This window comes from Neofelis nebulosa, chromosome 7, assembly GCF_028018385.1.
Source record: "Neofelis nebulosa isolate mNeoNeb1 chromosome 7, mNeoNeb1.pri, whole genome shotgun sequence".
Lineage (NCBI taxonomy): Eukaryota > Metazoa > Chordata > Mammalia > Carnivora > Felidae > Neofelis > Neofelis nebulosa.
The window spans coordinates 116,621,422-116,648,516 of NC_080788.1; the positions used below are offsets into that span (position 1 = coordinate 116,621,422).

At 46.5% G+C, this 27,095-nt stretch overlaps 1 protein-coding gene across 3 annotated transcripts in view; it reads left to right on the forward strand.

Moving 5' to 3' along the window:
• SMOC1 (SPARC related modular calcium binding 1) overlaps positions 1-27,095 on the forward strand; it is a 159,351-nt gene that overhangs the window by 60,350 nt on the left and 71,906 nt on the right. For all 3 annotated transcript variants that reach the window (XM_058739482.1, XM_058739481.1, XM_058739483.1), the window contains exons 2-3: positions 14,633-14,798; positions 15,958-16,070. In XM_058739482.1, the coding sequence (XP_058595465.1) occupies positions 14,633-14,798; positions 15,958-16,070 (279 nt within the window). The remainder of the gene's footprint in view (positions 1-14,632; positions 14,799-15,957; positions 16,071-27,095) is intronic.

Below are 27,095 nucleotides of genomic sequence, written 5' to 3' on the forward strand. Positions count from 1 at the left end.
TATCTATTATCTATATCTAGCTATCTATACACGTATATATTTGATATTCTGTTTTGACTTTACTGAACTTTATACTGTGAACATTTCCTTGGCTAATAAAAAGTCTTGAGAACCCCTTTGGAGGCTGGATTAAAAGTCTCCGGTGCTGAGTCTTTGTGGGCATTGGACATCATACATCACGTCAGAAAGCCCGAGAAGTCCCAATCCTTAGGGATGTGCAGGCTTGCTTGGTGCATCCTGAGGCCCTCCCAGGTAGATTCAGCCTGCCCTCTGCTATGTCGTTTCCACAGGCTTGCTTACCAGACACAAGCTGCTTGTTGCAAAGGTAGATGTCCTCTCCATCGTGTTGTCTGACCTGGTGTTTGAGGGAAATATTATGAATGTCTGGACTAAAAGAAAAAGATCTTCCAAAGTCAAATATAGGCTTTATCCTTAAAAGAAAGACTTTCTCTGTGCCCAGAAACCAGAAGGGTTGGAAAACGGAAGAACCATTCTCTCTCTCCCTTAGGAGTGGGCTTGCTTTGGTTTTCCACTAATCTTCCATTCCTGCCTGTAGAATTTGACATGGTTCTATTTACTTTTCCTTGGCCCAGTTTGGGTCAACAGGATTTCTCTCCTGCCCAGAACAGCCTCACACTTGTGTGAAGTAAGATGTGAGCCTGGGCTCTGGACAGCAGCAATTAATCTTTGTCTGAGTGACACAGTGGGGATTTTCAGCCCAAGATGGTCTGACAGCACCAGGTTTTACATGGCGCATGGGAATCCCACGTGGGCCAAACTATTTCTTCTTCCCTTTTGTCCATAAGTGACTTTGCGGGCTGTGTGTGTGCGCGCGCATGCACGCGCCTATGTCTGAGCACGCGCGTGTGCGTGTGTGTGTGTAGGTGTGCTTGGTGATCTGGTGCCCAGAACCAGTATAGCAGGATCTCAAGATGACTGTGGAAACAGCAATAAAAGGACACACACAGTGGAAGCACACACAGCCCAGCATAATTCGATGACATAGCAAGCCTGGGATTTCCTCTTCTGTTTGTTTCAGTCTGTACTTGCTCAGCTTTCATCCCCAGGGCTTAGTGCTGGGAGGGAGTGGATTTCCTCAAGTGCTGTGGATAAAGTGCTTCTTCCTCTGTTATCTCCCTTGTCGGTATAAATTGCTCCACCGTGTCTGTGGATACGAAGATGAGCCTATACAAATGCCACCGTATCTTGACCAAATGAGACCGGCATTACGATGACATTTTTCTTCGTGATAATCCCATGACCTTGGAAGTGCACCGGTTTCTCCATTTAGTTATTATGGAGCCATGAAGTAGTTCCCAGGGTGTAATACTCCTGCCTCTTCCTCCCACCATGTTTAGACTTAGTGTGGAAGTCTTTTATCTTGGGTGGGCCGTGGTGGGGCTGGTTTGGGGCGCTTTGTGCTGATAATGGGAGCAGTCAGTGGTAAGAGTCGCAGGATTCACTGTGACAAATCTGAGTGGACAAATATCTCCTAAGGTCAGAAAACTGATAGTAGCAGCACCAGGGATCCCAACTGGTGGGCTTGAGAGGGTTAAAGGCGGCCCAGTGGCTGGATGAGAGAGGAGACTTGGCCAACACAAAAGTCTGTCTTTCAGGTGAAGCGGGTTAGTCCTGAAGGAGGCTCGTAGGCTTCTTCACCACCCAGGTGGCTAGAGGGGGGCTGTTGGGGTGAGGGGTGGGGGCAGGGAGCACTCTGTGTGAGGGGGGGCTCACTTGGCACAACTGGCCTGTTGTAGGAGGGACTAGGAGTGTCTGATCATGACTTCTGTGGATGGTATGAGGGCTCACTAAATAGGGTCTCAATTCACCTCTTTGGGGAACATATTGTTACATCTGAGAGTGCAGGGTAAATCCACCAGGAGAGGGAAATAGACTTCCAGTGCTGTTGCGTTTTCAAGTAACTTAGTTAGCAGCTCTCTTCTTCAACGTGCTTGACCCTAGACCCTTGAACAAAAGCTAGTGATTATGCACCCCGCTGAAGATACTTCCAAGTGTTTGTGCATGTGCACACACGCGTGTGCAGGCATCCACACTGTGGATATACTCATACCTCAGTCACGAACAGGTTCAGTTGACTAGCTCTTTTTTGGGGAGACTATCCAACTCCCACCTACCTCAAAACTCTCCAGCCTACTCTGGGCCAAGTGTTGTTAGCTTTATTTCAGCCATATTATGAGCTACTGAGGCATTTTGTTGACCAGCCTGGGAGCCTGACGATCATATGCAGTGTCGCTGTTTTGGAAAATTGATCTCCAGATTTTCATTTGGCCTTCACAAATTCTTCCTAAGCTTGGGGCTGCTTGTTTTGACTCCCACAGCCTGCTAAGTAGACTTCACTCCCGTTAGCATCTATTCCTACAACTGGTATTTCCAAACGTCTTCTGCCTGTGATTACAAAATGGTGCCACATTTACCTTTACTCTCAAATTGCAATGACTTCAAGACCCTCATCTACTCAAACAGCATTGGGGTGCTTTAAATATTTCCACAAACTGGTCATGATTTTCCCCTTTGCCCAAAGGAACCTCATTGCTGGCAGTTCCCACCATGAGAACACCAGCATCTGTGCCAATGGAACTCTCTCCAGCTGCGGCCAAAGCTGTTGATTCAGTTGCCAGAGCGGGGCTGGGTTTCATGCCGAAGTGGGGGAAAGACCTGCCTCATTTCTGTGTCTCTTTGTCACCTAGGCCCTCAAGTAGCTCTGTGCATGCCTAGAATCTCTCAGAGTGTTCTCGAGTCTCTTGAACAGCCTTTTCAGATTCTTCACCTCCCACTTTGCCCAGAATCCCTTCAAGTCTTTTGTGAAAACAATTCTGTTTTGGGACTTTGTCCTTCCAACCAGAGGGGCTCAGTCACTGCCCAGCACCCAGCTATATCGGGACTGACCCCAGCTAACCCCCAGCCCCATAGTTGGTAGCTCTGATCCTGACCAATCTCCTCACTCATTACCGCCCCCCCCCCGCTCCCCGTTGTAAAACACATGTTACATATCACATAAAATGCTGCTAGTGACAGTGGGACAGAATATGGGGGGGCGGGGCCAGGGTGTGCAGCCTTGTCTGGTTCCCACTGCCACTAGCCAGGATGTTCAGTGACGTGTTAGTCCATTCTTAGTAACACCCAGTGAAAACTTGGAGCATGTCACTGGACGGAGCCTGTAAGAATGTTCAGGATAACCTTGTAAGGAGCCACTCCCCTTGGCAGAATCCATTGCTGTTGCCAGGTGGAGAGATGGTGCTAATTTAGCGGATCCTTACTACCAGATGTGTGTGTCTCTTTGATTGAAGGGCTGGGCATCTAGACCCAAGCAGGCACTTAGGAGCTCCTTCCCTGTGCTCTTGGCTTTGCATCCAAGTCTGGGTTCTGTCTGTAACCCACCATCTCTTGGGTACAGTCCAAATACAAGACCATTTTGTTGCTCCTTATTGGCCATCAACTTAACCTTTACTTATTTTTTCCCCAGTGCTTGTGGGCTGAGAGAAGTGAAAAAAATGTGGGTCCTGGGTCCTGGAGAGTGCTGTGTTTATTTGGAGTGACGGAGTTTTTATTTATGCTGGTGGCAGAGATGGGGGGCAGATAGGCAGGTGACTCTCCACGCCCTCATTTCATAAGTTCACTGGCTAGTATTTAGTGATGAGGAGTGCAGGCAGGAAATAAAAATCAATGCTGTTTGCCTCTGATTGAAAGGCTGATTCCCTGTTTGTGACCAGGGAGGGCTGAAAACGAAACGGTTTTTAAGCTGTAAGGACTCCACTCATTCAAAAAGATATTTTTATCTCCACTCATCCTCCATTTCTTCTTCCTTGCCAACATGCATGCCTGTGGCACCCCACGTGTCCCTTCATCGCCTGTGGGAGTCCAACAGGGCTGTGACAGAGTCCACAGACCATCCCCCCTGGGCAGCAAGCACGCCTACTCTCTACAGACAGCTGTTTGGTTCCTGATGCTCTTAGCTCATCCAGTAGCCTTCCCCGGCCACTTCCTTGGCCCCAGTATGCCCCCCTTTTTCCCTTCCTGCTGCATGTAGCTACCATAACTTCCCGATCAGTCTCTGTGGTCTTTCATACCCCTACCAGGGATTTGTCTGACCTTGCCTTTTACTTCCTTCACTGGCTTCCAATTCTTAAAAAAAAAAAAAAAAAAAAAAGACAACTGGGAATTTTCAAGACCCTCCCAACCTGGCCCAAGAGCCTTATTTCTCCCCTAAATGGTCATTTCTAATCTATTATTATTATTATTATTAATCATTTTAAATTTATTTTTGAGAGAGAGCGAGTGGGAGAGAGCCAGAAAGAAGGACACAGGGGATCCGAAGCAGGCTCTGTGCAGTGAGCTTGAACTCACAGACCGTGAGATCACGACCTGAGCCAAAACCAAGAGTTGGATGCTCAACTGACTGAGCCACCCAGGTGCCCCTCTAATCTATTTTTTAAAATGAGTTTGCTTCTTTATTTCCGTGTACCCATCACTGTTGCTTAAGATGCCCTTGCGACATCCCTTCCTGCTTATGGAAATTCTTTACAATCCCCTTAATGGCCCCTTCTCTGAGAAATCCTCCTGGATCCTTCTAGTCTGAATGGACCTCTTCCTCTGACCCCCTAGAACAAGGGGGCAGCTGGTCTGTCCTCAGCACTCAGCATAGTCTGGGGGCAGAATAGGCGCTCAGCAGTTCTTTGCTGAATGGATGCCTCTTTATTCTTTCTTTTCTCCCCTCTCCTCTTTTCCCCTCTCTCTTCTTTAGAGTTAGCCACACCACATCTCAGACTTCTTGGCATCCCATTTTCAAACATGCCTCCCTTTTGTCTGTGACTTAGTCTTTGCTTCCTGGTCGCTGCTGTTGCAAATGCAATTCCTATGGAGTTAGCTGTGTGCATGCCAGTGTTTGCAACCAGCTCAGCTTTAGGGGGGCAGGGCCTTTGTTCTTGCTTTTTTTTTTTTTTTTTTTTTTTTATAACCCTCAATGCACGGAGCAATGCCTGGTAATTGAGGGAGTGGGCAAAGAAATCTCCAGAAACCTCTTCGACTGCCTCTGGGAGGTCTGATGTGCCATTCAAAACAAACATGCTTTGGCATTATTTTTCTTTAGTTTTAGGGTTATTTTTGGTTATTGAGGTATGATGTACATATAGTAGAAATTGCCCTTATTAGGTGGACACTTTTATGGTCTCTAATGTTTATGTAGTTGTATGACCACCAACATAACCAAGATAGAGAATATTCCGCCCACCCCCATTCTCTCATGCTTCTCTGCCTCCTTCCAATCCCTGGCAATCACTGATATCCGAACAGCTTTGCCTCTTTCCGAATGTCATATACATGGAGTCATGCAGTATGTGGCTTTTTGAGTCTGGTTCCTTTCACTTAGAATCACGCTTCCTATTTTGGAATTTGATAATGTGGACCCTAACCCACACTGTATCTGCCCTGCCTTTCTCATAGATGAGCAGGGGGCACGTAGCGGGGTGTGGATGGGTCTGTGTGAACTGGAAGCATCTGAGTCAGTCCTACCTCTTGTTAGTGCCTACCTTGTCAGTGCCTCTTTGGACCCAGGGTCCCAGATGCTTTGTCCAACCTACTGACCCTCCCTCCCTTCCTGTTCCCCACTGTGGCACCTGGCCTGGGACAGCCTTCTCCCCTGGGTCCTGACCGGTCATCCCCATAGCGGTGGGGGGCACAGGGGAGGAGGGAAGCTGGGTGGATGGGGTGGGGTGACCACTAAATTCCTCCCTTGGGGAGGGGGTGGGAGTGGGGTGACAAAGGTCAGGCCTCTCCTGGCTAAAACAACAGAAGTGGTTCCAGCTGCCGAACAGCTGGAGGGGGATGTCTGCTTTCCCTCAGCAGCGTGAAAAGCCCTTTAATCGGGGGGCATGCTGTTGTCAGGCCCCGCGGTGGAAGCGTGTAGAAGAAGAGCAGACACCACCGTGGCTGCAGACCTCCCCTTCCCTTTGACCTCCCTTATCTCCTCTCCTCCATCTTCTCGCGCCCCACCCCGCAGCCGCCAGATCGAGACCCTCCGTTGCACCTGTGTAAATGCAGTGGTCGTGAGGTCAAGGAAGGGTGAGAGCGAGCTGGCAGAAATAGGGATGTGGACTTTCCATGCAGATGATGGATTAGATAGTGGGTGGGTGAGTGACATTTTAATGTGAAATTGCTCTTTGTTCCCAAAGACACAGGCCCCGGGGGAAAAGACCAAAGCCCGGCTTTGCAGATGGTGAAGCAAGTGACAAGAGGTGGACAGTCCCTGGCCGGAGAGTAAGAGGCTGAGCTACGGCTCGGCATCTGGAATGTGGTTCTCTACTCTTTGTTCCAGGCACTGGCTCCAGGAGTGGCTTTTTTGCCTTTTTTCAATGGCAGAGTTACCTCCCGGAAATGCTCTGTGGTGCCTGGGTTCTAAAAACTCGAGCTGGACTTTGAGTCACAAACGTGATGGGAGAACATCCCTCCCTTGGGAAAGCTCGCTTTGCCTGTAGACCCTTCTCCTCTCCTGCCACCGAGGAGCCAAGGCCGGAGACCCTGCCAGATCTATCAACAGAGCCCCCTCCACCCCCAGCCAGCCCTTGGGCTCAGTGCTGTACCCTGTGCCAAAGGAGGCAGTGTGGTGTAGCAGAAGGAGTCTGGCCTTTTAGAGGCAGACAGAAAGAGTGCCCGCCACTTAACTAGCCTGACCCAGCGGGGCCTCGGCCTCCTCCTCATTTATTCCATCATAAGTACTTATCGAGTGCCCGCTTGGGGCAAGGCCCCTGCTGGGAACTGGGGATCTGGTGGCGTGGCACCCAAATCTTGGTTCCTGGGCAAGGAACATACAATTAAACTGCTGGTGACTTAATTGCAGTTGTGACACAGAGCACAGTGGAAAGCAGAGGCTGTTAAGGAGACTCGTCACAGGGGTCCTGATTGACTTGGGAAGTCAGTGCCCCAAAGAAGCAGCATCTGCGCTGAAATTGGAAGGATGGATGGGAGGTATGAGGTTGGGGCCCAGTCCAAGGGAAGGGCCAGCAAGTCCTGAGGCAGGAACAGCGCAGTGGGGGCTAACCATTCCTATGCAGCTGGGGGCGCAGAGGGGAGGAACCTGTACTGTGATACCAATACCGACAGAGCAGGCGCACGGGTAGGGATCATTCCCCTACCCAGTCCTTCCAAGTAAGCGTTTGCAGTTTGGGCCGGGAAACTCACCATTACTTACAATCTTCATTCTGTGGAAAAGTGAATTCAGGGTGCCAAAAATCTGACTTATAAAGGACTCATTGATACCATTATCAGAGTTTTCTACCTTGACACATACTCACTTCGGGCTCAGCAACCCTGGGCCCCTCAGATTACTGGCTAACTTAGGGAAGGGATAACTTATCTGCAGGGTCGTAGGAAGGCTGGGGGAGGGCTGTGTGAGAAGGATTCCTGCAGGGGCAGCCTCACCGGGAATGAGTTGCTTGGCTGCTTAATGATGATATCTGCCGTGGGTACATGGGTCCTGTCTCAGCCACTCCGGTACATCCCTTTCAATGTCTTTGTGACTCCTTTTCCTTTAATTCAAGGGAAAAAATCCTGTGTTTAATGTACGGCTTTCCTTATCTAATAGATGTTCCTTCAAAGGAAAGACAAGAACAAACAGCTTACATTACTCTATGCGTTTGAGAATTTTAAGCTTTTGGCGGTGGTTGGACAAAGATCTCTTTTCACAGTAAGTGATAAAAAAAAAAAGGGGGGAGCTTCTTATCCGGGATATGTTTTAGGTAAGGTAAGGTTTGTTACTGAACACTGCTTTAGATCGGGCAGTGTTAGGCCCCGTGTATATAAAGAGACACAGGACACAGTCCTTCACAGACATATAAACACACGAATGATGGTGCGGTGTGCTGAGGGTTTTGATGGAAATCTGAGCACAATGCAGCAAGAGCTCCAAGGAGCTACTGGTGGTGTTTAAAACATGAAAACATTTGCTCTCTGGGATGACGAGCTCAGCGCAGTACGGAATTTGAACTTGAATGGGGAGAAAACATTGGTGGCAGGGTCAAACATCTAGGCAGGAGGTAAAGGACTGAATGAAGTCATTATGGATAAGCGAGAAAAGCCTGCTGGAGAGAGAGGCCCAGCCAGCACCATAGTTTTTTCAGACGCTCCAACGGAGGCACCAGTGAGTAAAGCCACAGTGGATGTTCCAGCCCCAGACAAGCTCCCAACTGAAGGTAGCCAAATGTGTCACCTCAGCTGACACCTCGCGGAGCAGAAGAATCTCCCGGCTGAGCCCAGCCAAGCCATGGACTCAAGAGAAATGATCAGTTATTTAAAGTCACTAAGTTCGGGGACGGTTTGCTTTGCAGCAACAGCTAAGCGAAGCAAAAATATCAAAAGTGAGTAGCTGGAGCCGTGTTATGCAGAAGTTTACTAAAGAAAACCTCACATCAGTTGAGTTTGGCCTGTGAGTTTTGGCTCTGATCTCATAAAGGGGAAAGCCACTTGCTACTCCAAATTGTGGCCTTCCCATTTCTAGGCACAGTGGCTGGGGCGCTGCCCCGGCTGTTTAGAATGGCTCCTGCCCCCTCTTCTATAGCTGGGAAAAGTAGAGAGATACGCGTGTTACCAGAAAAATGCCGATTAAGAATTTCAGATGCTGGTTAAATCAGCGTGGTACAGGTGGAAGTGAAGACTGCAAAACCAATTCCATATTCTACAGACTCGAACATCTCCTCCTAGATGGAACCTTAGGCTGCCTCTGTTGTTCCCTGTATTGTCATGGAAACTTGGAAGTCAGTCAAACCTAACACAGCTTGTGGCACTGGAGTGGTCTCCCAGTGCAAAAGGGTTTGCATTCTACTCTGCTGGAGCCTGTGTGCATTTCGGACAGAAGGGATTGTTAGTCTGACACCGACTTCATCCACCTCTGTCTCTTCTCTGGAGATGACAGTCCCCGGCCGGTAGCTTACTTTTCCACTAGGAAGGATGGGTTGTTTATATGTATTTCAAGTGCTTGTCCTACTTTACAAATGTGAGCAAAACATAAACTGCTGTGTGTTTGCTTTGGAATCATTCACTCCCCAAGGAGAGAGAGGGTGGGAGTAGCAGATGATTGCAAACTCACAATTGTCCTGGCCCCTTTTGTTTGGTTTCCGTATTATGCAATCATATTTAGCATAATTGTTTTGTTTTTGTTGTCTTTTGGTTAGGAAGAAGGAAGGGAATGTATGTGAGGATTTTTATGGAAATACTATTCCCCCCCCCCCCCAGAAGGAAATAGTCCAGGCTTTGTCTAGCTGGGGAGACAGCTTGCCCTCCCCCAGCCCCCAACCCAATACCAAAAACTTCCTTCAACCATGGCGGCTTTTGAGCCTACAGCAGATGTCTGTGGCTTGGAGGTTCAGGTACAACAGGGTGACTCAGACTGAGTTTGGTCTCTGTGTTGAGAGAACTGACCCAGGCCATAGGCCGGTGCTGGGCACTTGTAGCCTGAACCCCTAACTCCTGCAGAAGAGAGGAAAAAGCCAACTTTGTGACCTCAGGTAGATTGATGAACTCCTAGGCAGTCCTGCTGTTGACCAATAAGTAATGAACTGATTTCATGTCCAGTTTCAAAATGCAGAAATGATCTGCTTCTTTTTTCCCATGGTCCAGTGAGTCTTGGCTCAACCAGGAGAAACTCCAGCAAGGATGAGTGTCTCTGTCCCCTCCCCCCACGCCCCCACCTCTGTAACTGTGCTCGTGAATATGGTAGCCCCTAGCCACACGCGGCTATGCAAATTGAACTAAAATTAAATGCAACTAAAAATTCAGTTCCTCAGTTGCATTAGCTACATTTTAGGGCTTAATAGCCACATGTGGTTTGTGGCCACTGTGTTGGACAGCACAGATATAGAACTCGTTTGTCATTGCAGACAGTTCTGTTGGACTGTGTGGCTTTTAGCCTTGCAGAGTCCCTAGGACTAAATCCTCTCGAGGCCCTGCAGCATCCTGTTCCCTTGCTGTATGGCCACTGTCTGCTTGCTTGTTGTCTCCACCCTAGAGTGTAAGCTCACTGGGGGGTGGGACTATGTTGGTTATGTTCTGTTTGCCATGCCTCATGCAGTGCTGGGCTCATAGTGCTGGCTTATTGAGGACAAAAGTAGATGAATGGATGGCTCAATAAACAGTGTCTGTGGACCTAAAGTAATCCCCTCAGGCCGTGGAGGTTTGGGTGATCATATTAGGGCATAGTCATCCTATTAAAAGTCCATTTTATAGAACTCATTGCCTTTTTTTTTTTTTTTTTTTAAACAACCACAAATGCACACAGTTCCTAAAACAGATGAAAATGAGACACCACAGACGGGGCAAGACAGTCTTTTAGCAATGGCCCCGTGCTGTCTCGGAACTTTTTTACTTGGCCTCAGGGGCCAGTAATTTCTAGATGGAACCTTTGGGGAGCCCTTGTGGAGTTGGGAAGGATCTCCGTGTGTTGGGGGTGGGTGGGGCTTCCTCTGAAGCTCTTTAACCTGTTTTCAGACAGAATGTTCCCCTAGTCATTAAGCTTGTCTCTGGCACAGCTGTCGTAGCGTCTCTGTTGGCCCAGAGCAAGCCATTTCCAAACCAAATTTATGGCTTGCAGTTCAATGCCACGGTGACGCCCACAGCTCTCCTCTCCCGTGAGCTGAGGAAGAGAGAACAGGGCAATCTCCTTGGGTTTGAAAAGGAACTTTGTCTCTTTCGATGCCTGCTTTTTAAGGTGAACACGAGCCCTGTGAGGCTCTTCTCCCAGGCAGTCCTGTCTTGTCTGGGTCTTTAGCGGTTGGTGGCTGGCACACAGTAGGCTTTTGGTAAATGGCTTTTGACTTTGGGAATCCAGTTGTGCAGGAGGGGCGGACCTTCTGTTTGCAGACTTGCCCTGTAATAAAGAAGGGCGGTTTTGGTGTAGTTGGAAGCACGGCTTCGGGCCAGGCTGTGGGTGTCACTTCCAACACTCACACCCTGTGCTTAGAAGAGTTACCTGGGCTTTGGTCTCCTCATCTGTAACATTAGGTTTGTAGCTTACTCTGCCTATCATAGGCTTATTGTAAAGATTAAATTAGCGAACACAGTGGAAGTGATACCTAATTATTAGTTCCTATTGTTACCGATCTTCAGAGTTAAGGTCTGGCTACCAAATCCCTTTGTGACCAAGGATGAGTTCCTGGGTTTTCCCAGGCTTTAGGAGATACAGATAGTTCTGTCCTTGTCCGATCCTGAGAAAGAAAGGGCATGTTTTTCCTTGGATCCTGCTGATTCCCGTGGCAAATTAACCTAACCAAGTAGGTCTTAAAGGCAGGCCACACTGCAGGTAAGTAGCACGTGGGTCCACAGATGAGGCGGTGGTGATAACAGCAGACCCATGGCCTGCTCTCAGACGGTCTCGGGGTCACTGGTTGGCCTGGAGAAGCCTGGATGTGAGGACACCGATCCCACCCTCGGCCCAGGTGCCGGCTGCTCACCAGGCAGGATTACAGAGCCAGGTCTGGCTGCATTTCTAGGCTGCGGACAGGTTAGGCATGGGTCTGGGAGAGCCATCCATCCAGAGGGAGGAAGAGAGATGTTTTGAGACCAGCTTTGTGGGTTGCAGCCACCTGTGTCCTGTGTCCATCCAGGAGCCTGTGGCCAGGGCTTCCCAAACCCGCCTCATTCAGCTAGACCTTTGGGGTCCAAGTTTTCCATGGCGCACGGTCGCTTTAGGCAGAGACAGTTGTAGTGGCAGACGGGCCTGGGTGGGGTAGGAGAGAAAAGACCCACCTTTCAATCTCAGAGCCATCTTAAGTTCTGAGGTGGAGCTGGGGCAGGAATTTGTGGACCACCTCAGCCACCATAGAATGTGGGGTTGGCACAGAGGGGAAAGCTCAGGGCATGGGGGTGCGGGAGTGGCCCAGTGATCCCCTGGGGTTATGGCAGGAGCCTTCAAGGCCAGACCTGTCACATTACACCGGTCGCTTTTGAGGTAATAGCAGCACGTGGGAGATGCTGCTACAGGGACACATTCACCCCTCAGATGCCTGAGTGCCCCGGCCTTGTGCTCGATGCCGGGGATGTATTCACAGGCCAAATAGACATTCTCCTTGTCTTTGCGGGATTCGGAGTTGGGGATTCCATTGTTAATCAACTCACACAGTTCATCGTCACAAACTGTATTCAGTGCCGGGAAGGAAAAGTGATGTGTGAGAAGTTATTCTAGGAGATCCGTGCTCATCTGTGAGAGTCCGGGAAGGCCTCCTAAAAGAGATGATGTGAGCTGAAATCTGAAGTAGGGGTGGGAGGGAAGGGAGAAGGCACAGAGTGTCCAAAGGCCTGGAAGTAGGAGCAAACGAAGCTCATTTGGGAAACGGAAAGCAGGCCAGTGTGCCTGACCAGCGGCGGGTGAGCTGAGGACGAAGCGGTAAGAGCTGAGGCCGGGGAGGAGGCCCCCAAGGTCAGATTCTGCCAGGCCTGTGAGACTGTGTGAAGGTCCTGAGGGGCAATAGGACACCACTCAAGGGTTTCAAACAGGGTGAACCTGAGGGCAGTGAGGCCAAGGATCTCATGCAGGGTTGAGGTGTGGACGGCACTACCCCTTTCCACTATCCTGTCAGCTCAAACTCTCTGCTCTGTGTGGCAGCCTGGGAGGCAGTGGGCTTCCTCTGGATATGGTTCTCTATATTGTTGGTCTCCCTCCCAGAGCACTAGACTCTACTATGAGGTGCTATCAGGACATTTCCTTTTGGGCTTGGGCAGGATTCAGGTTGAACCCGTGTGTGTGGGAGCCCAGAGGGTCTGTAGGGAAGGCAAATTGCACTGTCCGTCCTGAGGAGGGCTGCATGGTTTCAGCCCTCGGCAGTTCTCTCCCTGTGCTGACCAGCCAGCATTCAGGCAGGAGGTCAGGGTCGCAGGAGGAACCGGTCTTGCATTTGGGGGACAGTGCGTGCCCTAGAGGACAGGCTTGGACTCTCCTGGAATTTGGCCGGGGTGGGGTATGTTTTCCTGGTGCTCCCTTGAAGGGAGAGGTACTGCCTGCGGACTCCCTCTGCTGTTCTGGAAAAGGGTCAAACTCTCATTTATTTGCTTTGCACAAAGGGCCTGAAGATACATCGGAAACAGGGGTTGTATTCACACCCTCCCTAGATCCTCTGAGTTTGGTGTGATTATTCAGTCACTCCAGTATCACCAGTGGCCAGATGTGTGCTCACGACATTGCCGTGCATTATTATGGAATATGCATTCTGTCAACTTGTACTGATGAAGAGCCTTGAGTGGGCTTAGAGCTCTGCTCTTTAGGGGTAGATAAGAGTGGATGCAGCCCCTTCAGCCTAATCGTGGGTTATGCAACAGAAGCTCACGGATTCTGTGATCCAATTACTGTTTTCCAGCTGTATCCTATACTTGCTAACAGGGATTCACTAAAAAAAGGGTTCACGGTCAGGTAAGTGGGAGATGCATCATTCTGCATGCCCCTTGACCTGGTTATCTATTGCTGTGTAACAAGCTACCACAAAATCAAATGGCCTAATACATCAGTTTATTATCATCCCTTACAGTTCCATGGATTGACTGGGATCAGCTGGGTGGTTCTCACTTGGGGTGTCTCATGCGATTATTTTTATTTATTTTTATTATTTTTATGCAGTCAGATGATAGTGGGGGGTGGACTCATCTAACAGCTTCTTCACTCACATATCTCTGTGCCTGGGTTGGTTGGGCATTTCTCTCTGCACCTGGTTTTGTCACATGCTAGCTTGGGCTTCCTCATAGCATGGCAGTCTCAGGGCTCTTCGGCTTCTTATGTACTGAGTTCCTTCAGAGTGAGTGTTGTGAGAGGCCTGGGAGGAAACTGTAAAGCTTCCTATGACCTTGCTCAAAAGGCCCCAAACATCATTTCCACAGCATTTTATTGGTCAAATTACTGAGGCTGGCCCAGATTCAAGGGAGGGAATTAGCTCAACAGGAAGAGTAGCACACAATTTGCTGCTATCACAATGTATAAGAATATATCAAAGATGTCGAGCAGTCCTGCAGCAAGGAAACCTGTTTAACTCAGTATTTCCCAATCTGATTGTTATCTTTTTAGATCAGGAAATCCTTTTCTCAGAGAAAATCACTTACCTCTGCCAGAGAACAATGGTCAGAAGTTGAAGGGTGATGGAGTTGGGTCTCAGTACTACTCTCTAATCAATGAAACTCCCCAAAGCTGGGATGCAGAGATTGCTAGTGAGTTGCTGATTTGGGGAAGTACCCAAACAGGGGTCATGTGACTACATGCAAAGATGGAGAGGCTGAATATCCCGGTGGCGAAAGCTTTGATTTGACTTCTGACCGATCTAGGTTCAAATCTGTCACTTCTAGCTGTGTAACGTTGGACAAGTTCCCTCTTTCTGGCTTGATTTTCTTTGTCTGCAAAATAAATAGTTCCTATTTCATAGGGCTGTTGTGAGGATTAATGAGATCCTGCCTGTGAATGACTTAGCACAAGATGCTTTCCTTGGTTAGACTTCGTGGCGGCTGAGTTCCCTTCCACTTCTAGGGGTTAATGACTTTGGGTTTATTCTGGACCTGCGCCCCAAGGCGAGGCAGTATTGTAAGACATGGGCTCACCCCTGCTTTTCTTGCAAACGTAACCTCTGTACTCTTTCACTTTTCTCCAACCTAGTTCCTCATAAGTGACCGTGACCCGCAGTGCAACCTCCACTGCTCCAGGACCCAGCCCAAACCCATCTGTGCCTCCGATGGCAGGTCCTACGAGTCCATGTGTGAGTACCAGCGAGCCAAGTGCAGAGACCCGACCCTGGGTGTGGTACATCGCGGTAGATGCAAAGGTGAGTATGGGCACATTCGCCCAGCCGCAACGAGGCTCCCGGGCCGCATGGCTCCCTTCATGCTGTGCTTGAAGTTTCATGGGAAACTCAGAATGCATCTGTTCATTTTGTTTGCCACTAACCCTCTGCCCTCCCACCAGGGAACATGGGAAGGAGAACTGGCCTACCTGAAGGAATGAGTACTTTTCTGTCCTTCCAACACTGCCACCAGGCTAGGGCTTAGAGAGACGTGCTGCTCTCTGGCTGGTGCCATTTATTTGTATTTTTCGTTTTTGTAAATGGAGATGCTTAAAATGGCAAGACGTTATTGTTGGCTCCTGAGTAGGGATTCCAAATGGCTGGCCAACAGATGGGTTTTGTTTGGGCTGCTTGCATGTTTAAAAATATTAAAAACATTTGAGACAACATTTCAAAATTGAGAGATTCAACATAAAAATCTGGATTTTGGTACTTCTCATAAATAATTGGAAGCCCTGGTAATGTTAGGTCTGTGTTCCCTCCCACAGGGAAACACATGGCTAGATCTGAGTAGCAGCTTCCTCCTCTAAAGGGGAGCCTGTTCTCCACTTTGCCGCAGTCCCCAGCACTCCCTGTGGTGTCTCCAAGCTGAGTGCCGTTCTTTCTACACCCAGTTCAGTCCCCTAATTTATATCACTTTCCTAGGCCCTGTGGGGATTGGAGTTTGTGACTTAATCAGCTCTGGGCTGCGTCGAGCTGTTGTCGGAAATGGCATAAGACTGAGCAGGCTGCCCTAGAGCTTTTGGTGTTCCAAAGAAAGTGCTTGCAATTCTTAAACCATAAAACATCTTTGAGACCCCTTGGGCTTGCAAGTTTTTTAATAAGCCCAGTGAAAAAAAATTTCCCCTGGTTGGAGGTGGGTGTGGCTAAAGGTACTTGGGAGAAAAAAATAAGCAGAATCTGGTATAAATACGCCTCCCTGGTTTTTCTAAGGTCAACATTAAGGGGACGATGAGGCCGAGCAGCACTTATTAGCCACTGCCTTTGTGTTGTTAGAAAATCCAGTTGGTGGTATTGTGGGCTCACCCACAGGCAGAGAGGTTTTCTCTCAGCATTCCTAGTACTGGGCAGCCATTTTGTCCCATGGCTCCAGTGCGGATCCGGGTGAAATATGAAATGTGCTCCTCCTCTCCTCTTATAGACGCTGGCCAGAGCAAGTGTCGCCTGGAGCGAGCGCAGGCCCTAGAGCAAGCCAAGAAGCCCCAGGAGGCGGTGTTTGTCCCGGAGTGCAGCGAGGATGGCTCTTTTACCCAGGTGAAGCCTTGGCCAAGTCTCTCAGCCCGATTTCCTGGACTGAGGCCAAGGGGAGGCGCTTGAGAGTGGGAGGGCCCCTCAGAGCCTTTGCTTTCTGGGAAACAGCTGAGGGCTCTTTGACACCTTCTGGTACTACCTTCTGGTGCCTGCATTCCCCCTCCTGGGCTCTCCATGCCACCTTTTGCCAGCTGGCAGTGGGTCCTGAAAAAGGGGCATGGAAGTCTGAGCCAGGAAACTGGTATTGCTTGGTCCCCATGCTCCCTGCTGGCTGTCTCCATTTTTCTCTTCTGTCAAATGCTGACTGATTATTTTTCTTATCCCAGCCAGTTTCCATGGGCAACCCCTGGTAATCCCATCACTGTTTATTTCTACCCCTTCTGCACTCCCCTTCTTCCTACCCCCAGTCCTTGAACGAAGCAGTGCTCCCTCTGAGTACCCATTGTCCCACGATTCTTGGTGTGAGTGCGAGCGTGTGCACGCACCCAGATTTTAACATTTCTTTTCAGGCAGTCCCACGTCTCATCCTGCATTGTCTTCTGGCTACTGCTTTGTGTAATAGTGATGTTGGCACAACTATTTCTAAAACAGGCAGCATGGGGACAATAGGATGCCCCTTTACAAAGCTTTGAGGCTAGATGGGCGATGTCATCTCGGGGCGGGGGGAGGGGGTGGGAGGCAGCTGGATGAAGGTGTTGTCAGGGTGAAAGTAGGGAAGTTCGCTGGACGAAGGTGATCCAGCCACATGGTTGGGGTGATCGTGGTGCCTGCTTCTCCCTTTGTGGAATAGGGCCCCATTTGGGGGAGTACCACTACCTTAGGGCTGGAAGCAGAGGCTTCAGAGGTTTCAAAGCTTCTCTGTAATTCTGAATCAAGGGGGCAAAGGGTGTAGCCTGGCCTTTGGTTTCATGGGTTTCGTGTTTCTTTTCAGGGCTGGGCCTGGGGCTTGCTGATTTCAGACTGACGCTTGTTGGGAGGCGTGGACGAGTGTTGGGGAAGAGTTTAGGCACCATATTTTTTAAGTTTGTTTATTTATTTAGAAAGTGTGCATGTGAGCAGGGGAGGGACATAGAGAGAGGGAGAGAGAGGATCTCAAGCAGGCTCCTAGCTGTCAGCGCAGACGTGGGGCTTGAACTCACGAAACGTGAGATCATGACCTGGGCAGAAACCAAGAGTCCGACACTTAACTGACTGAGCCACCCCACGCGCCCCTAGGCATCGTATTTCTTAAAGTTCGTAGCCAGTTCACACATTTGGCCAGGATTGAGAGCTGCTAGATTACACCGACCTTGGCTGCCGACCCTGTGAGAGGCGCCCTTGTTCATTTTCTCACGTAAGCCTCACCGCAGGCCTGTGAGGTGGGTATTGGTGTCCCCATTTATAGGGACAAGGAGTGGCAGAGCCGGGATTCACACTCAGACCCCGCTAGCGCCCATGTCCTCCTGGTCCTCCATGTTCTGGGGCCCTCTAAACTGGCAGCTGCCAAGGAGACTGAGGTGGGGAGTGCAGGGAGGCAGTCTCATGCTGTGGTTCGAGCGTGGGCCCTGGAGCCACACCGCCCGGGTGTGATGCCCACCCCCCCACGTCAGGCGAGTCACTGAGCATCTCTGGGCTTCAGTGTCCTTCTGTGAGCAACGGGGATTATGATCTCCGTTATTATCCTATATAACCATAATAATTACACTGTACGTATTATTACATGTTACTACGGTGACTACCGTTCTTAACGAGAGTCGCTATAGCTTCCCTCATAGGGCCGGGGTGAGGGTTAAATATGTTACCGTGTGCACGACACTGGGAACACACAAATGCTATTTAAGCATCTTGCACGTTCGTCATCATTACTCCCATATCTACTCTGGTTCTACTCACGCCTCCCTGAGGTGTTACGGGTGACGTCACTTAAGGAACATGAAGCCTTTTGTTGAGCCTCCCCCCTCATCAGTGTTTTATTTTTTTCTGTCTTCTGGTGAAAAGAACGCAGGTGACGTTTGCGTACGTATTTGAAACTGCACTGCTGGGAATTCACGTGCAGGGGAGATCATCAGACCTCCCTCTACCACTTGGGGGCCGGGATGGGGGTAGAGGTCATAGGGAGGAGGCGGAGTGGATGGCCGTCATTTCACCCTTTCTCTAGGATTGTGTAATCCCCAGTGTGTTGCTTATGAGAAGGTTGACCCCTGCCCTCCTGGTTCTGAAGTGTCCTCTGCCTCACGACACACAGCTGCTGGCCAGCTTTTCTTTTGGCGAGGCCAGGGCAGGCCAGGTGGTGTTTGCCGGAAAGGAACTTCCAGATTAGTCGGGGCAGAATTGCTAAAAGAGAGGGCCTCTGAAGTTCAGCAGAGGTTGGATAGACAGTCGAGAACCCCTTCATTTGTTTGACATGCTAAGCACTGCCATGTGTCTCCAGGCTCGAGGCTGGCTCGCCCCGGTGGGCAGCCGGGCAGCCAGACAGCCGGCCCGCCGGCCCGTCCTCGTTACAGTGATTGAAATGGATGTGCTCTTTCCCTTGATCAAAGACGCTGCAACAACTTCACAAAATGAGGCTGCCTCTTTGAGTGTGCTTCAGTCGCATCGACAGGCTGCCCAAGGGCTGCGAGACAAAATGCTTTCTCCCTCCCCCAGCCTCTACTGTCACTTAGCTGGACTTTTGTCTTGTTTTGTTTTGTTAAGACCCAAATCCAGCGACCAGCTGTGCTGCTTTAATATTCTTTAGAATATTGATATGCGCGCATCACGATGTTATTACCGTATCTTGGCCCTGTGAATTGTAACGCAGTATCACGCTCTTGAGGTTTATGGAGGGAGCAAGGGGACCCTAATGGGACTGGATTTGTTTGGCATGGGACACAGCTTGGGACCACATGAGTTGGTTGGTTTTAATGGGGTTCATGTGGGACGCAGAGGTCTCTGTTCTCTTCCTTGTTTCCCTGTCCTCTTTGTGTGCCCCCCAGCCCCCACCCCAACTTAACACAGCAGGGTGGTGCACATTAGGTCACATGTGCCTTTTAAAAACCTTGATACCAAGTCTGCCCCCCAAATGCTAGGAGTGGGACCCCAAACATTTTAAGCTCCCCAGGTGATGATAGTGTTTGGTCAAGGTTTTGAATGACCTGCTGTTGGAAGGACTTCATCACTCTTGTTCTTGATTGCATCATCGGAATGTGGAGTTAAGGCTCTCTGGTGACCTGCTGAGTAAGGCTGGGAGTTAAGTGCTTTGTCCTTTCCTGCGGCCTTATCTGTTTTCTCTTCTGGGCGTCAGGAACGAAATTCCCGACATCTGTTCTGCCAAGTCCTCTGCCAAGCAGTTGTCTGATGCCCAAACTGATGAACTGAAAGCCCGGCCCGTAGTGGAAGGGGATTGGATTAGCACCACCAGGAAATGTTGGCTGGAGTTTGTCAGGCTTGTGCATCACTGAGTAATAATGATCTACTCTACTGAGTGTTACTTGGTGCTAGGCACTGGGTTTTACACCCATTAATCTTCACTGGAACCCTTTGAGGTAGTTACTAATACCCTTATTTATAAAAGAAAACTAAATTTCAAAGAGGTTGAATAACTGGTTCAAGGTCACTGCACTAGAAAGGATTTGTACCCAGGGCTACCTAATTTCAAGGCCTGTGCTTTTGACTTTTTTATGCTATAAAAGTGGCCTTGATGCGTATGTAATTCATTTTCATCACCATTGTTATTCCAGAAGTCCCCACTGTGATGCTGGTGATCAATCGATAATGGGGGGAAAAAGGAAGAAAAAGAAAGAAAGAAAGAAAGAAAGAAAGAAAGAAAGAAAAAGAAAGAAAGAAAGGGAAAAAGAAAAAGAAAGAAAGAAAAAAGAAAAAATCCTTTTGGTTATAGAAATCTTCAAATATACAAAAAAGAAATAATAGTATAATGAACTCCATGTATCTGTCACCCAGCTTCTACAATAATTAACATGTGGCCGATTCTGTTTCATTTCTGCCTCGTTTTCATCTCACGTCCCAAACTGGATTGCTTCAAAGCACATCCCAGACGCGGTGTTTTTTCATCTCAAACATTTTGGAGTTCCTCTGTGTTGTGCACCGTGTGCTGGTTGGCATGGAGGGTTTAAGAAATGTCACGACTTGTGCCTTCAAGGAGCTTATGTGCAGAAAAGATACGAGAACCAATAATAAAGTAGCTAGTATACAAGGCCATACATGTACAACTGGTTATATTTCAAACGCCCATTTACAAGTCAGTAATTTGGAATTCTGAGCACATTTTATTGTTGAGAAAATAAATACCAATTAAAATTTCTGAACATAAAACCTTAACCAGTACTAAAACACACGTGACATATAGTAGCCTTAATGACAAAGGGCTAATATATAAAGAATTCTTACACACCAGAAGGAAGGAGATCCTAGTAGAAAAGCAGACAAGAGATAACCAACCAGCAGCCACACAGTAGTAACAAAGAGCCAATGAGTGAATATGAGTCCTGTCACTTTCCTTAGTAAGGAAAGAAATACACATTTTAAAAAAATGTCATTTTGCTGACCAAATTGTTAAAAATTGGAGAAAAGATGGTAATATTCAGGCTTGACTACTATTAACTATTGAGAATTGCTAAAGGGAAAAAACTACCCCCACTTTGCAGTTTGGAAAGTAAATTGGCATTGGCATTGGCAGTTTGTGGGATAGTTTTGCAAAATGGGTCAAAAGTCCTTGGTTGTGGGGCGCCTGGGTGGCGCAGTCGGTTAAGCGTCCGACTTCAGCCAGGTCACGATCTCGCGGCCCGTGAGTTCGAGCCCCGCGTCAGGCTCTGGGCTGATGGCTCGGAGCCTGGAGCCTGTTTCTGATTCTGTGTCTCCCTCTCTCTCTGCCCCTCCCCCGTTCATGTTCTGTCTCTCTCTGTCCCAAAAATAAATAAAAAGCGTTGAAAAAAAAAAAATTAAAAAAAAAAAAAAGTCCTTGGTTGTGGCCACATCTTGTGCCTATACTTCCACTTCTAGGAATTTATTCTAAGGAAACAATTAAAAATCTGTGCAAATCCGTAGCCACAAGGAATTTTATCTAAGTTCTGCTTATAGTAGCAAACATTTGCAAACAATGTAAATATCCAATAATAGAGAATTACGTAAATAAATTAGACATAATTTATATGCAATTCACGGCTGCCATACTCTGCATCTAATAAAATGATGTGTTACAGGGGCGCCTGGGTGGCGCAGTCGGTTAAGCGTCCGACTTCAGCCAGGTCACGATCTCGCGGTCCGTGAGTTCGAGCCCCGTGTCAGGCTCTGGGCTGATGGCTCGGAGCCTGGAGCCTGTTTCCGATTCTGTGTCTCCCTCTCTCTCTGCCCCTCCCCCGTTCATGCTCTGTCTCTCTCTGTCCCAAAAATAAATTAAAAACGTTGAAAAAAAAAATTAAAAAAAAAAAAATGATGTGTTACAGAGGCTCATTTCATGTAGTGGGTGTATGTGGGTATGGTAGGAACTTCATTAATCAAATAATTAAAAAAAAAATTTTTTTTTAATGTTTTTTATTTATTTTTGGGACAGAGAGAGACAGAGCATGAACGGGGGAGGGGCAGAGAGAGAGGGAGACACAGAATCGGAAACAGGCTCCAGGCTCCGAGCCATCAGCCCAGAGCCTGACGCGGGGCTCGAACTCACGGACCGCGAGATCGTGACCTGGCTGAAGTCGGACGCTTAACCGACTGCGCCACCCAGGCGCCCCTCATTAATCAAATAATTTAAAATAGAAATATTTTCATTTTGTTCTAAATAGAAAAGTTACACCTACTTTGTAAGAGAAGAATTCTGATAATGCAGAAGGACATAAGGTAAAAAAGTAGAGCCAATGATCTCATCTCCATGAAAGAGCAACAATTAATTCTCTAACCCTCCAGTTTTTTTTCCTTTGTGCAGGATTATCATTATTTAGGACAAAAATGGTGTGATATCATATATCTTTTAATAATATTTTCTTAAGCTAATTACATTGTGGACTTACTTCCAGGTTAATTACATATAAATCTACCTAATGTAAAAAAATGTTATTGAAGTATAATTGACGTACCATTACCATATTATATTAGTTTCAGGTGTACAACATAATGATTCAACTTTTGTACACATTGTGAAATGATCATCTCAATAAGTCTAGTTACCATCCATCCCCATACAAATTTAATATAATATTATTGGTGATATCCCTTATGCTCTACATTACATCCTCATGACTTATTTATTTTATAACTGGAAGTTTATACTTCTTGTTCCCTTGATCTATTTCACACCTGCCAACCCCTCTCCCCTTGGAACCACAGTCTGTTCTCTGTATCTCGGTTTTGTTTTGTTTGTTTGTTTTGCTTTTTAGAGTCTACATATAAACGAAATCATGCCGTATTGTCTTTCACTGTCTGACTTATTTCACTTAGCATAATACTGTCAAGGTTCATCCATGTTGTCACAAATGGCAAGATTTAATCCTTTTTTATGGCTGAATAGTATTCTACTGTGCGCACACACACACACACACACACACCCCATGTTTTCTTTGTCCATTCATCTGTTGTTGGACCCTTAGATTGTCTTCATATCTTGGCTATTGTAAATAATGCTGCAGTGAACATAGGGGTTCTTATATCTTTTTGAATTAATATTTTCATTTTCTTTAGATAATACCCACAAGTGGAATTATTGGATTATATGGTAGTTCTATTTTTAATTTTTTTTTAGGAACCTCCATATTATTTCTATAGTGGTGCACCAATATACATTCCCACCAATAGAGTATAAAGGTTCCCTTTTCTCCACTCTATATTTATTTCTTGTCTTTTTTATATTAGCCATTCTGAATGCTATCTCACCGTGGTTTTGATTTTCATTTTCCTGACAATTAGTGATATTGAGTATCTTTTCATGTGCCTGTTGGCCATCTGTATGTCTTCTTTGTAAAAATGTCTATTCAGATCCTTTGTTCATTTTTAAATTGGATTGTGTTTTTTGTTAAGTTGCATGAGTTCTTTATATATTTGGATATTAACCTCTTATTGAATATATAGGTTGCCTTTTCATTTGCTTGATGGTTTCCTTCTTTGTGCAGAAGCTTTTTAGTTTGATATAGTCCCATTTGTCTATTTTTGCTTTTGTTTCTCTTGCCTTTGGGGTCAGATCCAAAACAAAACAAAAAACAAAAACAAACCAATAAAAAACCAAAAAAACCCAAAATGAAACATTGCTAATAAGACTTATGTCAGGGAGCTTATTGCTTATGTTTTCTTCTAGGATTTTTATGGTTTCAGGTCTTACATTCAAAATTTAACCCATTTTGAGTTTATTTTGGTATATGGTGTAAAATAGTGGTCCAGTTTCATTCTTTTGCATGTGGCTGTCCAATTTTTCCAATACTATTTATTGAAGACTGTCCTTTCCTCTTTGTATATTCTTGCCTCCTTTGTCATATATGAACTGACCATACAGGCATGGGTTAATTTCTGGGCTCTCGATTCTGGTCCATTGGTGTATGTGTCTGTTTGAATGCCAATACCATACTGTTTTGATTACTATAGCTTTGTAGTGTAGTTTGAAATCTGGACGTATGGTACCTCTGACTTTGTTCTTTCACCAGATTACTTTGGCTATTCAGGGGCTTGTAGGTTCCATACAAATTTTATAGTTATTTGTTCTAGTTCTGTTGAAAATGCCATTGGAATTTTGAAAGGGATTGCATTGGATCTGTAGATTGCTTTGGGTAGTGTGGACATTTAAGCAATATTAATTCTTACAATCCATGAGCACAAAATATCTTTGCACTTATTTGTGTCTTTCTTAATTTCTTTCTCTAATGTCTTACAGTTTTCAGTGTATAGGTCTTTCACCTCCTTGGTTAAATTTATTTGTAAATATATATTCTTTTTGATACAATTGTAAATAGGATTGTTTTCTTGATTTCTCTTTCTAATATTTTGTTATTACTGCATAGAAACACAACAGATTTTTGCATATTAATCTTGTGTCCTTCAACTTTACAGAACTCGCTTATTCTAACAGCTTTTTGGTGGAAGCTTTAAGGTTTTCTATATATAGTATCATGTCATCTGCAAATACTGCAAGTTTTACTTCTTTTCCTTTTTAAATGGCCTTTCTTTCTTTTCTTTGCCTAATTATTGTGGCTAGGATTTCCAATACTATGTTGAATAAAAATGAGGGAAGATAAGGCTCCTTATCTTGCTCCTGATCTTAGAGGAAAAGCTTTTAGCTTTTCATTATTGAGAATAATATTAGCATTGAGTTTGTCATATACGGTCTTTATTATGTGGAGGTACATTCACTCTATATCCACTTTGTTGAGAAGTTTTAATCATAAATGGATGTTGAATTTTTTCAAATACCTTTTCTATATCTGTTAAGATGATCATATCATTTTTATCTTTCATTTTGTTGATGTGCTCTATCACTTTGATTGATTTGTGGATATTGAACTATCCTTGGATCCCTGGAATAAATCCCACTTGATCATGGTGTATGATCCTTTAATGTGTTGTTCTCTGGTCCTTTCTAATCTTTGTTGTTTTGGGTATGTATGTATGTATTTTTTCATCTTTTCTCCCCTCAGAGAGTCCCCCTTAAAATTTCTTGCAGGGCTGGTTTAGTGGTCACAAACTCCTTTAAGTTGTGTTTGTCTGGGAAACTTTTTATCTCTCCTTTTATTTTGAATGACAGCCTTGCTGGATAAAGAATTCTTGGCTGCATATGTTTCTGATTCAGCACATTGACTATATCCTGCCACTCCTTTCTGGCTTGCCAAGTTTCTGTAGATAGGTCTGCTGCAAACTTGATCTGTCTTCCCTTGTAGGTCAAGGACTTCTTGTCCCTTGCTGCTTTCATGATTCTCTCCTTGCGTGAGTATTTTGTGAATTTGTGTATGATATGCCTTGTTGATGGTCGGTTTTTGTTGAATCTAATGGGAGTCCTCTGTGCTTCCTGGATTTTGATGTCTGTGTCTTTCCCCAGGTTAGGAAAGTTTTCTGCTATGATTTGCTCACATAACCCTTCTACCCCTATTTCTCTCTCTTCCTCTTCTGGGACCCCTATGATTCTGATGTTGTTCCTTTTTAATGAGTCACTGATTTCTCTAATACTTAAATCGTGCTCTTTTGCCTTAATCTCCCTCTTCTTCTCTGTTTCATTATTCTCCATAAGTTTGTCCTCTATATCACTGATTCTCTGTTCTGTATCATCCATCCTGGCTGCCACAGCATCCATTCAAGATTGCAGCTCAGTTATAGCATTTTTTATTTCATCCTGACTGGCTTCTACTTCTTTTATCTGTGCAGAAAGCGATTCTAATCAATTTTTGGCTCCAGCTAGTATTCTTATTATCATGATTCTAAATTCTGGTTCAGATATCTTGCTGGTATCTGTGTTAGTTAAGTCCCTGGCTGGCATGTCTTCCTGCTCTTTCTTTTGGGGTGAATTCTTCATTTTGTCATTTTGAAGGGAGAAAAGGAATTAATGAGGTAGAAAAAATTAAAATTAAAAAACTATTAAAATTAAAAAATTAGACACACACACATACACAAAATCGAATAAATGATGCTTGATCGTAGGTGTGTTTTGGTCTGGGTGTTGAAAGTGGCTTGATAGATTAGAGAAAAAAGGGGAAAAAGAGGGAAAAAAAGGAAATCGTTTGAAAATTTGAAAAAATGAATACACTGAAGTAGACTAAAGTGAAATGATGGAAGTAAAATAGAATTTGAAAAAATTTACACAAAAGTAAAAAATATAGTACAGGAGCACCTGGGTGGCTCAGTCGGTTAAGCGTCTGACTTCGGCTCAGGTCATGATCTCACAGTTTGTGGGTTCGAGCCCCGCATCGGGCTCTGTGCCGACAGCTCAGAGCCTGGAGCCTGTTTCGGATTCTGTGTCTTCCTCTCTCTCTGCCCCTCCCCCACTTGCGCTCTGTCTCTCTGTCTCTCTGTCTCAAAAATAAATAAACATTAAAAAAATTTAAAAAAAAATAGCAGAAAAAAATTAAAAATATTGTTAATAAAAATTGAAAATAAAAATGAATTTTTCTCTTTCTGTATCAAGAAACAGAAAAGAAACGAAAAAGAGAAAAAAAAAAGAAAATTGAATAGTTGGACCAGCTAACAGACTGAAATACTACTAAAATTACTTCGTTTTCCCCTAGAAGTCAAACTATGAAGCGCTTTATAGTCCATAAACTAAGCAGCGGTGAGACTTGTGTTCTTGAAGAGTGAGGTTGGCCCAGTTAGGTGGGGGTTAGTGTAATGGCTCTGTTCTCCACTAGATGGGGCTGCTTAGCTTACTGGGGTGGATTGCTGTGGCACTTGTAGGCGTGTATGCACATGCTGGGGAGTGGTGAAAATGGCGTCACCCAGCTACCCAGTCTCTAGTATCGGAACTCTGTTCTCCCTGATCAGCAGTCATGCACCCGTCCTTCATCTTTGGCTTCTGTCCACTCCCCGCTTCCACACTGTCCGTGGCCGAGCCCCAGGCAGCGCCTCCCTCCCAAGTTTTGTCTCAGATGCAGCTGCCTTCCCTGGCCCCCCACTTCTGCCCCTCTGCGGAGGGTTTCACGGAGCAGTGACCAGGTGCTGGCCGCACCCAGGAATGCTTGCAGGACCGTGCTGCCGCCGGTGCTCAGAGATTGTGGCCAGGTGCCAGCCTGCCCCAGTAAAACTTTGTGAGACAGTGTAGCAGCAGCACCTCAGGGATTATGGAAAATCACAACACACATCTGGCACCAGGCTTCACCCCCAATGACCTTGTTCCAGCACCAGCAAATGTGGCTGTTCTCTGGGGTCTGCTGGGCCCAGGTGGCCTCACAGCCTCTACCAAGTGACCTTCTGGCAGTGGAACCACTTCTCCCCGTGTGGTCTGAGAACCTCCCGGACCTCACTCTGCTCCTGGGGATTCGCCCTTCCCACCAGAGCACCACCAGGTATCGAGCTACAGAGTTGCAGACCGCGCTCCCCCTGTTTACAGTCTTAATGGAATTTAAACCCTCTCCTTTCTCATTTCTCCCTTTT